The 17,797-nt window shown below is 39.3% G+C and overlaps 1 protein-coding gene across 1 annotated transcript in view; it reads left to right on the forward strand.

Annotated features, from left to right (window-relative positions):
* TSPAN5 (tetraspanin 5) overlaps positions 1–17,797 on the forward strand; it is an 81,366-nt gene that overhangs the window by 59,244 nt on the left and 4,325 nt on the right. Inside the window, exons 3-7 of the mRNA XM_030948431.1 lie at positions 9,924–10,070; positions 11,880–12,050; positions 13,848–13,973; positions 16,986–17,033; positions 17,163–17,279. Of these exons, the coding sequence (XP_030804291.1) occupies positions 9,924–10,070; positions 11,880–12,050; positions 13,848–13,973; positions 16,986–17,033; positions 17,163–17,279 (609 nt within the window). The remainder of the gene's footprint in view (positions 1–9,923; positions 10,071–11,879; positions 12,051–13,847; positions 13,974–16,985; positions 17,034–17,162; positions 17,280–17,797) is intronic.

Here is a 17,797-nt window from a genome sequence, read left to right on the forward strand (position 1 = left end):
CGTGTATTTACATACACATATACATACATAGACATATATATTTATATTTATATGTATGCCGTATGATACTGATGTTGGATAGCTCAGATAGGCTTAGAAAGAGGTACTGTGACTCTTTTTATTCAGCAAAGATGTAAAAACATGTTTTATTTAATACTCTGAACACACTCTCAGAGCTTGTACCTATGTCTAAGTTCCAGAGAGTGGCTTTACAGAGGAGATTTGAACATTTTTGTATCATTACAGTAGGTAACACAAATGATTCCTCTTTAGAGTGAATGAGCAGGTAAAGGGAAAACAACTGTAGTGTTTGAAGTCTAAAGAATGCCAGTCTTAGCAGCTAGAAGGTGTTCTGGTTTGTTAGGGTTTACATATTTTCTGTGTGGGAAAGTATGTACCCTTTCCTAGGGAAAATGCATTCAATTCATAATTGCTAATAGCCAGAAGCCAAAGCTCTTGTTTTTATGTGTGATTTGGATATCTGTTATCAAGTAATCTTAAACCATTTTTAATCAGATTCTGAAACTGGGAGAAAATGCCGTGTTGTTTTAAGACAAGCAAGTAAAACCACCACAGTTTAATATGCATTAACTCAGTGTCCATATGTAGTAGGATTTTTAGGTTTCTTTCTAAACTAACAAGTAAAATAAAATACTGTTTATTGGTTTAAAGCATGGGTTTTTCCTTGAAAAATGATCATGTTTCCCACCTTCTTCAACTGTTTTATTCTGCAGTTCTTAGTATGGAGTGTTTCAGTTCATAGTTGTAACAATCAAAATGCTGTATAGGTATAGCTGAACTGCAGAGCTCTTGAGCACAGACAAATTTGAATTTGGTAGAAGAACTATGAAAAAATTGACTTGTTGCAAACCAATTTGAGTCTTTTATTTCACTCAGCTCTTTAGAGGACAGGCAGTGGCCAAAAGCTGCTGTCAGCAGGATCAAGTTCCAGGTATTCATAGACCCTGTGTTATTTAGTGGAGGGCAGATCAGTTAGATCCCAGACAGAGTTTTCTTACTGCTGATGAGGAGATGAAGATGAAAGCCAAGGAGGTGAAGCCCAGGGCTTGAGAGATCCGTAACATAACTGAAAAGCACTTGTCTAGCTAGGCTGCTTGCCTGGGGCTAGGATGGATATCCCTTAGGCATTATGGGCTGTTGTAATGGTACACCCCAGGACAGCAAAGCAGCTTCTCAGAGGAGGACCTGGTGTCCACAAAGTCAAACCATGAACCAGCTCTGTGTCCTGGTGACACAGAAGGCGAATGTGTCCTGGGCTGTACTAGGAGTGTTGCCAACAAGTTGAGGAAGGGAATTCTTCCCCTCTATTCAGCAGCAGTGAGGCCACACCTAGGCCAGTTCTGGGCTCCCCAGCCCAAGAGGGATGCTGACATAGTGGAGAATTCAGCAAAGGGCTGAATAGATGATGAAGATATGGGAGCTTCTCTCCTACAGGGAAAGGCTGAGAGAACTGTTTAGTCCAGGGAGGAGTAGGCTGGGGGAATCTTAATGTATGGAAGTACCTGAAGGAAGAACACAAAGAGAATGGAGCCAGACTGTTTTCAGTGGTGCCCAGTGACAAAGGCAATAGGCATGAAATTAAACACAAGTGGTGTTTCCCCTGAACATCAAGGAGCACCTTTTTTTAATAATGTGAGGATGACCAAGTACTGGCACAGTTTGCCTAGAGAAGATTTGAATGAAGTCTCTGTCTTTGGAGATTTTTCCAAAGCAATCAGGACATGGTTCTGTGCAGTCAGAGCTAGGTGGCCAGATGACTAAAGCCATTCTATGAAGACTTGCTGCTGTCTCAATGAACTTGGCTTTATCAAACTTGAATTTGACGCTGCTGTTGTGTAATTTGTAAATTTGAAAGGGGTTTGTGCAGGAGTAGGTCTTCAGGACTCCTACTGTAAACTTAATTTGGTGCTGGGGAGGATTTTGATTAACTTCTGTTTTAAATTGTGTGGCTTTATATACAGCTGCGTGGTTTTATAGACTGGCCATCAACTTGTATATACTTTTGTTGCTTCACAGAATCTTTTAAGGGTAAAAAGATAGTGTTCCAGGTCACATTCAAACTGCAGGGTGTAAAAAAAATAATCCAGACTTCACAGCGGTCCTATTGGCTGCTGGTTAAAAAAAATTTGGTAGAGATTTGTGGACTTGGTGCCTAGTTTTTCTTTTTTTGCTAAGTTGGCTTGAATTCTTCCCTTTAAACTTTCTTGTGAAGAAGAAAAGCACAATATCCAGTCTTGTGGCCTTCCTTAAGGCCTTTGCGGGGAGGCAAAAGAGCTCATTTGTCAAGCAGGCAATAGAATTGGCTTGACAGCCAGTGAGCCAGCCCTAGACAAAAGCCGGGCAATTAGCATTCTGAGCCATGAACCTGGAAGAGAGCTGGGGGTGGGGTGGGGGCAATAAGCTCTGGGGATGAATAAAGCTATCTATACATGGTGGCCCTGTATAGGTCACAGTCTCACAGTGTTTTCGGGCATGCCAGGCTTGGGCTTGTACCATTAAATCGTTCATCCATGGCAGCCGATTTCCCCCCTCCTCCCTGCAACAGTGACATGAACATTGTTAGCATACAAAGAGTCTGTGTGAAACCTCAGCAACTTACAGCACTTTTGCTCAGCACCAGGGAGAAATGTTTATATTTAATTGTTTTTCTTAACCACTTCAAGTCATGTCTTCTGGTGACTCTTTAAAAATAAACCAAGCTTGTACAAAATGTCCATTTCCCTCCTTGGTTGTATGTATTAGATATTGCGGTCTTGAGCTGTTTGTGATGTGATACCAGTAGGCACTTGGGAAAATAAGCTTCCTGGCTACCTGCAGGAGATTTGTGTTCAAGAGTAGTGAGCCTAAGTGATGAATTCCTGTTACGTCTTCTGAGACCTTATAAGATTGTCCATGGAGAGGGACTTTGTAGAAGGAAAGCACTGTGCTTTTGGGGTAAACTCTTAAGTAGGAGATGGCAAAAGTAAGGTAAACTAAAGTAGGGAAGAAATCTTTCAAATTTTGTTGATTAAATGTCATTTGTGTATGAAGCTGACTGAAATGAAGAGGGACAAGTGGAAGAAGCTGACAATGTACATGAGTTTGGCTTCTCAGGTTTTCCAGTTAAATCAGCATAACAATAAGTTGCTTCCGCTCAAAAGTCAAGTTGTGTGCAGTTTGGGAGTACCAGTATGGTATCTCTGGGTGCCAGCATAGTGTTCTTAGTGAGCAGGAGCTCTAAATCTGGGTCTGAAGTTTTAAGATAGACTTTCACTTGTCTAAGGTTATTTAGGTTTGCTTTGGTGTTCTTGGACAAGTTAAACTCTGTACATGGAAACAATCACAATTTGTTAGATCAAACCTGTCTCTCCTTGCCCTGAAGTGAAAACTAAAGTTGTTTTCAAGAAAAAAATTCTCACTTCTCTTATTGTATCAGTGAGTGGCTGACAGCAGGAGGGAGTGATGCACTAGTCACTCCATAATTGTTGTTCTTCCAAAATCACACAGTTCTTCCAAAAATTATTGCCAACAAGGAAACTGCACGTATCCTATGTTTCTTATAGGCTGAAGGATACCCAAAGCCTATATCTTGTCTCTGAGACAGGGCTGTGTGTGGGTTTTATAGGACTGGAGAAGAGAAAGAGAGAAGAAGAGAAATTTAAATTAATTTAAATTTCAGTACATAAAGATATATAATCTAAACAGGCAGGCTCTTAAATGATTTACTAGTGTTCCAACACTTTATAGTCATTAATCCTAACAAGTCTAAAAATCAGTATCTTGTATGTATTTATACCAGTTATTCACCTTTTGAACTCTGCTTTGTCAGCACAAGAAAGTTAGACTAGTTCTTCTCCTCCCTTAGACACTTGAAAAATAAAGTTCTGCTGCTAGTACGGTTTGCTGTGGGAAATGCAAAACCAACAAAAATCAAAGAAATGAGATTTGTAAACATCCCCCACCTAGTTTCTTGCTTGCAGAGACAAAATTCTGCAGTCCAATTAATTTGGCATGTTTCAATGAGTATTGTTCTGTTCCCTATGTTCATTCAGATGCACAGCATGGAGGAACTGCATGGAGTTTATGACTAACAAAGCAGAGACATTTTTCTGTTTTAAAATCATGCATTTGAAAATACTTTTATTTACCATCACCTCCCAGATGTTGCTGTTTGCCAGTGATACTAAGTCCTGCAGACAAGCCTGTGGAAAGGCTAAACCTCTGTTTGCAAAAATGTGATGTTTCAGAAGATCTTGTATTGATGTTTCTTTTTCTGCATTTCTCCTGCATTTCCTGGATTTATGGTGTGGGGCGCTTTTTTGTTTGTTTGTTGTTTGTTTGGTTTTGTTAGTTTTGTTTTTGTTTTGTCCTCCCAGTAATGAGATATTGCAGCAGAGAAGTTTTTTTTCCCCCATCTTGGAGGAAATGGAAAATAAGAAATAGTGGGTTTCTTCCATCCTCCTGTAGTGTTGAGTTTCCTTCTTTTAGATGCATCCTGTGGGCCAAATTCCATATACACTCATTATATCACCTCTTTGTTTCTTAGGCTGATGATTCTCCTAAGTTGTCTCTGGCTCATTATGCCTTGAATTTTCACTATTGGGTCAGCTTTTCAAAATTGCTGCTGCCTGGAGTGCTTTCATTTGGAGCCTTTCTCCCTTGTCTTGCAGTTTTGCGACTGTGCCTGTTACAGCAGTAGCTGTTCTGGAAATTTCACTGGTTTGTTAGTGCACTTGTGACTCCCTTTGGAGCTCAGGAGCACATCAGGTTGTGTAGATGTGACAGCACTGCTGCAGCCAAGATGTGTGTCTGGCTTTGGGCTCAGCCTGTGAGGACTCTTACTGCTAAATGCAGGCACTGGAGACCAGCAGGAGAGGAAGTGGTGCTGAAGATCCAGCTTGCACACTGCAGGTTTTGAAAGGTTTGAGTTCTTTTCTACCTAGTTCTAGTGTGATCTTGTGGACTGAATTCTTGCTAGTGTTTTGGAGCATGAGCTGTGTTCCAGGGCCACATCTTCATTTATAAGTAATCCAGTCTGTGTGCTCTGAGATTGTTCTAGGTGTGAGCTGAAGAGCAGCTTGTGTGTGATCGTTTCAAAAGGACTGCTGGGTATGACCTGAAATATTAATGTAGACGTGCACCAAAGTCAGGAACTGGAGCCAGGAGTCTGTCTCTGGAACGCAGTACACGCTGTTCTGATGATCTTAGAGTACAAGATGGAGAAGGGGTGAGGTGTGCACCCTTATTGCTTTTGTATGGAACTGTTGCTTCCTTATTCTTTACTGATGGGATAAAGGCAAACTATCGCGCAGCTACAACATCAGGAGGGGCATTCATGAGCTTCTGTGTTCATGACCAGCATTTTCCCTTTGCCTTGTTCTCCCTTTAGCTATGCATGAGATTCTGCTTGTAGTGTGGAGGGCTCTGGCCATGAGGAAAACATGACCTGAGGACCTGTCGGGCGTCTCTCAGGCTTTTTTTCCTACCTGTGCTCACATATCAGGAGGAGAAGACTTCAGTTTTGCAGGAGTTTGCTCTGCCTGGCTTGGTTGTCTCACATTTACTTTTGGGTGGAATGCACTCTTGAGTTGAGGAAAAGAGCCAGGTCCTAACCATTTCATTTGACTTCTCCTGAATTTGGAGTGGGGTGGAAATGTGGGGTCAGTCTTTCCTGTTCCATCCATGCATCATTATATCCTAATGATTGAAGTACATTTCACAAATAAAGGAACTTTTCCACAACTTTACTGTTGCTTATTTTAGTTCACTTATGGATGATGCTTTTGTTGTTTCAGTACACCAAATAAACTTTGGCTTGCATTGGATTAAAATATTAAATAGCCACTCATGGACTGTAATGTACAACAGGCTCTATGGAGGGTGGAGGAGCAGAGCAAACAGATGAGCTGGAGATCAGCCAGGGAACATGTCCTGCTGGCTCTCCTTGTGGGACTACAGCAGAGCCCTGGGTTGACACCACAGTGAAAAGTAAATTACTTGAGTATGTAGCTTTGTACAAACAGCATTTCCAGGCAATACAGATTACACACAGGCCTAAACTACTGAGTGATGTGTGTGTACCTCAAAAATAACTGTACTTCAAAACGGGAATACGTCTGGAGGAAAAAAATGCTCCTCCTTTAGATATTAAAGTATCAGAGTACTTGCAACAATTTAACAGTCGTGGTTATCATGGGCAACTGCAGCAATGTAGCTGAGGAAAAATACTTTGCATTTGTAGAAAGCCTTACTTTAAAGTATTTACAGGTGGTTTGTTTAGGTCTTGCATTGATGCATGAGTGAAGTGGACAGACACCAAAAATTCCATGACTGATCAGCCTGAGAATTCAGAGCATGTTATGGAGGGTGCAGTGTTAGATTATGAGATTACTGATCCTCTGCTCAAGCACCTCTGGAAATGTTGCCTTCTGCTAAAGATGGGTTGAAGACCCATCTTGGTCACTACCAGATGTTTGTACATCTGTGTCAAACTTTTCCCAGGAGTAGCTGTTGCAACCAAAAAAAAAAAAGATATTGTGGTAGTAGGTGTAGTAGGCATTATAGAAACTTGTAGTGGATAGGAAGAGTGTGTGCCTAGAGTACATTTAGATCTTCTTAACAATATAAAGTGAGATATTATTCTCCAGTTGTTGCCCTGCTGCTTGAAGCAAAATGTGCTTTTCTTCAGGGTATTGCACTGCTGCATCTTCAGAGAGCTTATTTGTAAGTGTTCAGAGTATACAAGACTGGAAAATTGTATTCTAAGCAGGAAGCAGTAATCTTCTATTAGACTACTGCATATCTTGAACTGTAATCACAGAGCATTGTCTGCATTTCTCATTCCCACTGCTAGCTATTGTTTTATTGACAAAACCTCTCTGAAGATTGTGTATCCTGAGATGTCTCTACAGAATTCTGCTAACTTGAGGTTCATATGCAGAGAGCATATGGAGCAAAATGAGAATTAAGCAGTATGTGCTTTGCATTGTCAGGATGTGTTATTTGGGATTCATCCAAGTTAGGCTTATGATTGCCATATGTGGACTAGCAACAGATGCACATAAAGGTGCTTTCCAAGGACAGCAAACAATGGCAGGTAAAGCCTGTGTTGATCTATGCATTTTGTGTTGGATCACAGCTATCCTGAGGAGTGGCCAGCCAACATGTGGCATTACAGGCAGCTAAGAGCCTGGCAGTTCTAGAAAATCAAGTAAAGGCAAAAAAGGCAAGAGTGCAAAAGCAGCATGAAATTGGCTCGATAAATTTTATTGCCATAGAATTTAATGTGACTGTAACAAAATGCAAAGTGGTGTGTTTCTCACTACCACTTTTGTATTATGACTGTCTCTCTAACAGTGTTGTCCACAATTGCGAACTGAATTTTACTTGGATTTCTTTTCATTTGAATTTGACTACTTTCATATGGAAAGAAGTTGATTTAGCATAGTAATTTGCTTTGATTTTTTTTTTGTTGATTTGATTATGTTTACTTTGTTTTTAAGGAAAGACAACAGTGTCTTATGTAGAGAGACTTAAATCTTCATCTTTTTTGATTTTTAAAAAATAAATACAAGTAATAACAAAGGCAACATCCTTTCTCCAGTGGCTAGTTTTTTTCACTCTACTACACCACAGTCCATTATTTCAAAAATAAGCTAATGTTAAAAGAAAAGAGTAGTAGTGCTTCCTTTAGGGCAGAATTTATTCTCATTTATGGTAACTATGTAAGCACAGAGAAAAGGAATTTAAAACTTTGTGAAGAAATAATTTTAGTACTTGTTTTTCCCCTTGAGGCAGAGCTCATGCTTCTTGACTTGTGTAGGGACAAGTCCTTGATTTTTTTCAAAGGTGTTGTGTTGTTGGATTATCCTGTTTATATTGCTTGTTATTCTTAGCCAGAAAGGTGTCTTGGATTTCTTTTCTATAACAAATATAATGAAACAAAAGTAGTGGAAAAACTTTTGCACAAGTTGATGTAAGCGTTCATGTTGGGTAAGTGTTCATTTCATCTTGGTGTGTATCGTCTCTTCACTGAGATGGTACCAGAAAAAGGGACAGGCCAGCTGCTCCTCTTTGATAGCAGTGCTGGCTCTGAGTTGTGTTACCTTGTTCCTTACATCTCTTCTTTGCTTTTTTAATGAATGTCAGTAAGGCTAGTACTATATGATGTAGGAGGAAAGTGATGAATGTGATTTTTTTTCCCACCCCTATCAGGCAATAGCCTTCTCTAGTAGGAGGGAAAAGTATATACTTAGCAAGTGTTATTCATGCTGTTGGATCATTGTTGGTATTTTAGAATTGGGTTGTAGTCAGATTTTTCTTTGGGTTTTGGCCTTTTCTAAGGCTCCTTGATGTGTGCATTGGTGAAATTCACATGTATATTTTATTTACTCTGTCCTTTTCTGCAGAATTAAAAGCTTTGAGTACTGTCTATATTTACTGCTTGCTCAGGTTTTGCTTGGGAAACTCTATGAAATTGGGTGCAGACTACATGGAGTAATGTGTTAGAGATATTGGTTACATGACAATTGATATGTTTTGTGTGGTCCAAAATGAGTATGTGTGTGTATATAAATAAAATCACTGGTTTAAAGCCACAGCTGTGAACAGTCATCATTATCAATGTTACTTTAAACTTCTGGAAATGAAGTTGTGGTTGCATCCTCTTGCTATGTTGGGACTATTTGAAAGAGATGAAGAGGTATGAACAGGAATGAGAAAAAGGATGAACTGTGGAGTTTTGCAAATAAGGAGCTGAAGATTTAGAGATCTCTGTTGCTGCTTCTCGAGCCACAGCATTGTGCAGGAGTTAGAGGAAGCAATAGTCCAAAGCACTCAGCCAGAGTTCAGGATTCTGTGAGGAGCCATAGCAGAGTGCTTTGCATTGACCTACAGCACTGGGGAGGGGAATGAAGAAATAGTGAAACATCAGCATTTTTTTTCTGCTGAAAAGCCTTAGGAAACTCTACTTGTTCCTGTGCAAACTCACTGGAATAGGGTAAACTTTGTACTTGTTTCTTGATATGGCCCATCTGTTCAACATCAGCCAAACTCTGCCTAAAATGTCTTCAAAAAATTAATAGTTCCTCAGGATTGCTGGTGTCGCAACCCAAGCTTTGCTTTCAAGGCAGAAATGGCATTACAAGCAGACTGTGCTGACTGTCATATCTAAAACACAGCATATGTTGTCTAACATATGATAGGTCTATTCTAAGTTATTGTAAACCATGTCCCAAGACAAGTTCTTAAATTGTCTTTCATCCAACTAAGAGACTTTGATATTTTCAAATTCTTCTTGCTAGCTAATTAGTCGGTAGCCATACTTTATTTCTAGAATGAGGTTTTGGCACTGTAGATGCCTGAAGTTGAATTGGCCAGATTATGTAGTTTGTCAAAATTTGTTGAAAAACTTCTGTTGCAAGATACTGCAACCTAGGAGCTCACTTGTAATTTCTCACAATTGCTGTAAATACTGAGAATAAATACTAAATTCAAGGTGGCTTTATTACTTTTAACAGTTTTTCTATATAACATGTTACTGTGTGTTTACATAGATGATGTATATGATACATAAAATATGTCTCAGCATGGGTAATGACAGTGAGTTAAGTTTTGTTCAAATATCTGTTTCTGGCAGACTACTTCTTATAGCTACATAAGCAGAAAATTCCCTGTAGGTTTCTCACAGAGAATTCTTCAAGAACATTTTGTTACTCACATATTGATTCAGAAATATTCCACATAATTGCACTTTTTCTCTCTTTTGGGATACAAAGATTTTCTTAATTGTGTTTTCTTGCTGTACTGCAGAACATTTATTTTGCTGTAGTCTTCTTCCTTTTTTAAGAAGAAAAATGCAGGCAGAATTTGTACAACAGAAAGCTGAACATACATTTTATCCCTTGGCATTGTCTCTTTCTCAGGGAGTGCTGTCCAACATCTCCTCCATCACTGACCTGGGAGGCTTTGATCCTGTTTGGCTCTTCCTAGTGGTAGGAGGAGTTATGTTCATTTTGGGATTCGCAGGATGCATTGGAGCTTTACGAGAAAACACTTTTCTTCTCAAATTTGTAAGTACCTTTGGCAACTTACATTGACATTCCTCATTTATGGAGCATGCCATGTTGTCTGTTCTGTTTAACTGTGTTAAGCTTTTAAAATGTATTTTGGACAGGAAGGTGTTATCCAGTGTCAGACTACCAGGAAAGCACTTAGCTTTTAACACGTTACAGCTCTTCAGTCTCTGGTGCTTGCTGGCTGTGTTTTTTTAAAATTCAAAACATTTGTTGCTAAAAATCGTAACATGAAAGTACTGATTTTCATATGGATGTAGCCTAACATTTTACTTCCCTATCACAAAGAAAGAGAAATTTCTTGTGAGAATCTGTGTGTTGAACCTGGGGTTCATAACAAGCTGCCTGTGAAATATGAGGGATGTAGATGCAGCAGTGAGTGTGACCCATGTGACTTGTGCTGTGCAAGGGCCCCTCATGGTACAGAGGAGATCAGACTGCTACAATATCCTCAGTCTGGCTGATACCCTCATCCCTGCCCTTCAGCTAACTGCAAGAGGTTTCATTGCTCTCAGTGCTGGGGCCTGAGAAGGAGAAGGGGAGGAGAATGTGTCCAAGATGCAGAAAGAAAGTGGATTGTTGGATTGGGAAGGAGCTGCTGGTATACAAATGAACCTCAGTATGCAGAACTTCTTCAACTGAGTAGCTGGGTTCTGTATTTTGAAAGATTTCCTGTGACTTTTGAAAATGAGGGTAACAGTATCACATTAACTTTTAGATAAATTGAAAATTTATAATAAGGAAGATTCTTTCCTCCACCACTCCCCTTTCCAGAGGTGGGCACTGCCTGTGGTCACAGTTGTGTCTTCATAACCATTAACTGTTAATATATACAAGAAAAAGCTTCCAGTGAAATAACTACCTCCAAGTGACACATTTGGCTCCCACAGACATGTTGTATAAGGGGAGGAGGCAATTGAGAGTCACAGTTCTCAAGGCATTTATAAAGCAGCTTGTAACACTTTTTCTTCCTTCTTCCTTGCTTCTCTTAGCTTGCCTGAAATGAACCCATCTGCTGTACCAGAAATAGCTTCCCATACAGCAGCTGCAGGAGAAATTAAAAATGTATCTGAACACACAGGGAGAGCATACTAAAGTGAAACTCAAAGGCACAGTTGCAAAGGGGATGGACTTCCAGTATACCAGGACCACTGTGTGGTTTAAAACAGTGTAGACTCAGTGGAAATGCTTAGGGAAAGTGGCAGATCATTAGTAATGCCTTTGGCGTCCATTGCATTTGCATTAATCATAGCAGCCTCATTTAGTTTTAATGTGGATGTGAGTAATTTCATAGACATTCCGCTCCGACTTAGTCATTAATTAATTTCTGCTGTTACCAATTTCTGCTTTGTCTGCTTGGGTGAAGCTTTGCCAGTGAAAGGATCTAAAGCAAAAGTCACGTAGAAAGCATTTTACTGGCACATTTTACATTGGTTGTTTATGCCTTCTAAAATGTAAACGCCTATGTTGAAATTTCAGATTGCTTTTCAAGGGCCCTACATGTGGTGGTGACTAGCTGTGTCTTGAAATTTGCAGTGAATTCTGTTGGAACTCTTTGAAAATCTCAGTGAAATGTCCAAGATTTGGCCATTTGTTAGCATTTTTGTTATTTGTTAGAATAGAATTAAGATTTCTGTGCTGCAGCTCCAATAAAAATGGTGTGTTTTTAATTTAAAATTTCCTATGTGCCAAAATGGCTTGAACTCGCATTGAAACAGATAAAGCCTTATCACTAGATATAATTGTGGGCTTTGAGAAAGTTTTGGTCATAAAGGAAAATAATTTTAGCCTTTTTTTTCTTCATAGTTCTCTGTATTTCTTGGAATTATTTTCTTCTTGGAGCTCACTGCTGGTGTTCTAGCATTTGTTTTCAAAGACTGGATAAAGGACCAGCTGTATTTCTTTATAAACAACAACATCAGAGCCTACCGAGATGACATTGATTTACAAAACCTCATAGACTTCACACAGGAATATGTAAGTCGGACTGTTTATTTTTTTGTAAACTTACTTTTAAGAAATACCTGCTCTTATTTTTTACTTTCCATCTGTTCAGTTTCTTCAAGGAACAACAGAAATATTCTAGCATATAATGCCTTTGAATATATTTATATTTGTTTTTACAGAACTGCAAACATACAGCACCTCTGTAAAGTGGCTTTATTGATGTATGACTGCATAAAATAGGATGGAGAGTTGGGGTGATTTTTCTTGAAGACTTAGAGATAGTGTGTCAAAGTTAAAATATTTTATTATAGAAGCTATCACATCTGTTTAAAAATTACTCATTTTCTAAGCTCTATTTGGTCCTAAGATGAATGTTGGTGTAGTTTTAGCAACACTGCAGAGTGGCAGAGGTATTTAGCTGGTCCAAATGAAACTACAATGTTATTTCTTCTGAATTAGACTTAATGGACTTAGCCTAATGAAGTGGACCACTTGTAGAGTTCTTGTAGGACACCTCTAAGTGATGTCACATCTGCACTTGGGAGAGAAGTGTGAAACCAGTGGTGCACCTGTTTGTGCAGGTTAAGCAAAAGAATTCTTGCACTGACTTTTGCACAAAAGGTCTGCCAGTACCTTCCCTCTCCAGTACTCAGTTCTGGCTGGTGTTGATGAAGTCCTCTTTGAATCTGGCACTGTGTGGCTAACATGGCTGAGTGTTGGTTGAATTAATGTTTGCTAATTTTTCTACATTCTGCAATTAAAATAGTTTCAGTGCTTGATTTGCTTCTCTATGCCTGGGGGGAAAATGGTAAGAAGATGTGCTGTTTTGAATCTTTTGCAAGAAGGTCAGAGGTCAGCACAGACTGAAAGTAGTAGTCCCCTTGTATGCAGCCAAAGGCTACAGTCTGAATTTGCAGTGACTTCTGAAGGCTTTCTCTCCTAACTGCATTAGCATTCAGCAAGTAAGCCAGGAGGAGCACGAGTTGTGAGAGTGAGTTACTTCTTCAACCAATAGAGATAGTGCGTAAAGACAACATGTCAGGTATTGCAAAGAGGACTGCTACATCTAGAAGGAGAGAATGGCTATACCGATGCTTTTAAAAATGTGGTTGTGTTTTGTTTTTTTCCTTATAATTGACATAGATGGGTTCATTGGTCTAGCTCCTTATTTGCTGTAAGCCATCAGTGTTTCACCAGTTTCCAGTCCATTCTTTGTATGTTCAGCAAAACACATCAGTTCCTCGTGTATTCAACATGTTTTGCCAGACTAAGTCTGCCTTTGGCAGATTTACTCTCTAAAGGATTCACTAGAGGTGTTCATTGTGCAATGTGTGATGCTCAGGAAACAGTGTGTTCACACTGTCTGATGTACAGCCAGGCAAAGTTCCCCCAAACTATCAAAAGGAGTAGCTGTACCAGTGTAGCCTTTGAACTTGTTTTTTTGGAAATCCAGGGCTCATTGGACTGGACAGAATATTGTACTCTTGGCTCTTCTGTCCCTTGGGCCTGAGCTTGTAGGCCTGTGCAACTCTATGGTATTGTGTAGGCTTATCAGCTCACCCATGGGTTTCTCTCCAGGGAGCGGCATAGCAGGGTATGAATGTAACTTTAGTCACATGATAACTTTGGAACAACTTACCCATTTGGAGTGGTATTTTAAAAAAATTACAAAAATCCCCAACCAAACAAAAAAAAGTTTCAATGAAAGCAGTGGGAGTCTCAGATTTTGTTTTGAAAGCTAGAGGGGAAACTGGCAGCAGCCATGCATGTTACTAATGCTGAGATTTTCATTCTGAAATTTAAGAAGCTCTTCTTTTTTTGTTCTAGTGGCAGTGCTGTGGGGCTTTTGGAGCCGATGACTGGAACCTTAATATTTACTTCAATTGTACAGATTCCAACGCGAGCCGAGAGCGCTGTGGTGTGCCATTCTCTTGCTGTACTAAAGACCCTGCTGTAAGTGACGCTCTAGGGGGTTGGATGGGTGTGCTGTTCCAGTCGTAAACAACACTTCCAGATTTTCCTTTTTGTTTCTGGAAATTTAGCCTGATTATTAACTTCTCACCAACTTGAGGTTTTTTTTGTTCTTGCAGCTCAGCTTAATCACTAACTTTTCTGCAGTGAGCAAAACTCATAAGATCACTTAGGTCTTCATTTTTAGAAGGAGAGAACCATGGGCTTGGCTGAACATATATATTAATTTTAGCAAGTATAAAAAGGAGAAGCACTGAGTTGAATTCAATTGAAAGCTCACATCCTTCATCAGAACAGTAACCCTTAAGATCAGACACTTTAAAGGAGGTATTATTCATTATTTAATGTGGTGTCCCAAGGCTCTAGCCAGTTTGACCCAGTTTGTGCCAGGTATGGTAATGAATGACAGTCTGTGCCCTGAGGAACTGACATGTTTGCATTGGAATCTCCAGATGGGTATGGGTATCTTTACATACTCTTTTTTTTTAACTTTAAAATTACTGCCTGTCCTACAGTCACCTGAAATCAGACTTGAAAGGTCAGAAATAGTTTGTGGGAACAACTTCTAGGTAAATTTTCATGTCTTTTGAAATATTTATAGTTCTGGATCATCAAGTGGAAAATGTTGGAGCCATGCATTGCTAATATGGATATGATAAAGAAAAGTAAAGTGTAGGGAATCAGTTCACTAACAGCAAAAGGCTTGGAACAGGGATGGGTGTGTACATGGAAACTGTTATGTGCCTAGCACTGTATACATTTGACTTTATATATAGCTTGAGAGAAGCTGGCTTTGAGTGCTTGTATTATCTAGCAATTCAGCTGTGGCTTTGTCTTCACCTGGAATGACTTATAGTTCCTTGAATGTATTAGTCTAGCACAGACTGGAGTTAGGCAAGTTGCCAAAAAGCACCTCAGGTGCTTCCTGCCTTACTAATAATGCAATGCAGTCACTGCTCCTGGCATCTAGTGGCTGCTGCTCTCCCCCTCTCCTGATAAGGCATTGCCACTTGCACAAGCTGGTTCTGGTTCCTCTGCAGTGAGTGTGATTTTACAGTAGTTTGAATTTTTCTCAAAAATATAGCCAAAAATGTTTTAATGGGATATTCAAACAAAATGTAGGTTAGGCTCAAACATTTCTTTATGCTTAGGATTCCCTCTGCTGTTTGCCTATCTGCCCACCCACCCACACAGAGGTCATCACAACCCAGTTTTAAAAATATAGTTGTTATAAAACCAAACCAGTGACAGCAGTACAAGGTAATCCTATAAATACATAATCCATCCTAAAGTTCTCTCTCTCTCTCAGTTGTGTAAATGGCTATGCAGTTTGTTAGGGTGTGATGCAGCAACCAGAAATTTAAAGATAAATCTCATTCACTGTAAGGAAACAACCTTAATGGCCTTTAAAAACTGAAAACATTAGAAGTCATGCATACAAGTAAAATAATTGTAACCAACCTGTGATTGGTTCAATTGCAGTGGTAAACATATGTTTATTCTTTGGGAAAGCAAACTTGTCCCTTTTAGAATTAGGTTTCAGTGTTGGACTGGTGCAAACAGTTACGTCGACGCCTTATTGTTTTTAGTTTAGCTTGAATCAGGAAGTGTAAATTTAAGGCAGGCTAAAATAAGTTTCTTGAAACAAATTTTGACTACCATAGTTCATTTTGATGTAGTTAAGGAGGTTGAAGTGTTCCAAATTATTGTACAGGCAAGTCTAGAAAACTTATTTCCATTGCATTTTTCATACCTTCTTTTGGTTAACAAATTCCAAGGTTAAAGGCAGAAGACATTAATCATGAAGCAAGTAGGCATTTAGTGCAAGGAAGAAAACTTAAAATCCCTCTGTCAGAATCTTAGGTGCTTTTACATCCTTGTTGTCTGTGGCACTTAGGTCCTGAAACAGAAACTTTCATCTTGTTAGGAGATAAAAGTTGCTTGAATTTTGAAGATCCATTAAGGGAATCCAATTTTGGCAGCTGACAGAATGCAACCTGTTGAACATCCTGCAAAGTGAGGAAACAGAGGAGCTTTCCATGCTGATAGGAGATACTTTTTTCCATATGTCTGCTTTTTAAAATCCCTCCAAAGACACTGCTTGTCTTTCCCACAATTTGATTAAATTTGGTACACCTAGCTAAGATTGGCTGATGTTCTCACTTTCTTGAGTACTCCTCCTTCTACTCACTGTCATTATATGATAAGTCAGTAACTTAATATTTTGCTGCCATTGTGGCTGATGCCAAAAGTTTCATGCTTCATTTTGTTACCATGAAATAACTATATACAAAGTAAAAGTACAGCTTCAGCTGCCAATGGGAAGCATTTGTTCACTAGGGAAAATCTTCCAGAGCCTATTTTATTGCCTGAGCTTTGGGACTACTTAAGGAAAGGGAGTAGGAAGAACCCCTCCTTTCCCATTGGTATCAAGCACCTGTAAGAAATAACAAGCAGTAAGAACACATTACTCCATCTGTTATTTTTTCTTTCAGGTTTTTGGTAAGGAACTGTACGTATTTCTAGAGACATTTTCAGAAAGAACTTGCGGCTTCTGCAACAGAACTGCCCCATGTCACCTCTTCATTCTGCACAGATTGAACCCTGAAAATGACAGCAGTACTCTTGGCATATTTTTTAGTACAGACAAAACCTTTTCGGCAGAAGGTTCTTTCACTTTCCATAGATGTTCCCTAGTCCTTTTGCTTTATTAAATGCTTGTATCTGGAACATGGAGCTCATCTAGGTGGAGGGTTGGTTTTCCCAGCTTGCTGACTTGAGAGATAATTTTTTTTTACATATGCTCTTGTTTGCTGCAAATAATTGATAGCACAGAGTGAAGGAGGAAGGTTTTTTTATTAAAGCAATATGCTAACCCAAGTTTGGATGATTGTCTACAATACAGCACCAACTCCAGGGAGTTGGGAGAAGGTGTTTGGGAGACATTTTACTGATTGCCTCTCTTCTCTCTCTCTCTTTCTCTCTCTCCTCTAGGAAGATGTTATTAATACTCAGTGTGGCTACGATGCAAGGCAAAAACCAGTAAGCTTTTTTTTTTCTTCTTAATGTGGTATGTTAAGGATCTGAATCCCTATTGCAAGAGGAGATTGTTCTGCTGATGGTGTAGTTGAATGTAATTATCTCTGTTTTCTTCCCTCTTCTCCTTGGCAGGAAGTTGATCAGCAGATTGTTATCTACACTAAAGGCTGTGTCCCTCAGTTTGAGAAATGGTTGCAGGACAACCTTACCATAGTTGCTGGTATATTCATTGGGATAGCATTACTGCAGGTAAACATCATGTTCCCTGAAATGAGTTGCACAGAGGAATAATAGATAAAGTGAATATATGAGAGGGGAAGCTGTGTAGGAGAATGGGAAATGCAGTGCCAGTTGCCTGTTTGTGGGTTTTAGCAGTGGGAACTAAATGTATGAGGCTTTCTTTGTGTTAAGGAATATTTAATTTTTATCTACAGGGATGCAAGTTTTTTCTTTTCAATTCTCAGCAGGTTGAAACTAACACTCTGTTAGATAAACCTTATGTTGAGAGTTTCAAGCCTATGCAGACCTACTGTTTCCAGTGGTGCTTGAATGAGCAGCACAGAGCCTTTAGGGTTGCTTTGAAACAAGACTAGAACTGTTAATTAACTAGAAACCAGTGCCACCATAAAAATACTGGGGTTACAGGAGCTCTGAATATTCTTTCTTCTTCCAACACTTACTGTTAATTTAATTTCTACCTGTGTTGTTTCTTTCTTATTTAAGTTCTGTATAACCTAAGGAGTTTGCCTCTGTGAAAAGTTGTCTAA

Source organism: Camarhynchus parvulus, chromosome 4 (assembly GCF_901933205.1).
Source record: "Camarhynchus parvulus chromosome 4, STF_HiC, whole genome shotgun sequence".
NCBI classification, from domain to species: Eukaryota; Metazoa; Chordata; class Aves; order Passeriformes; family Thraupidae; genus Camarhynchus; species Camarhynchus parvulus.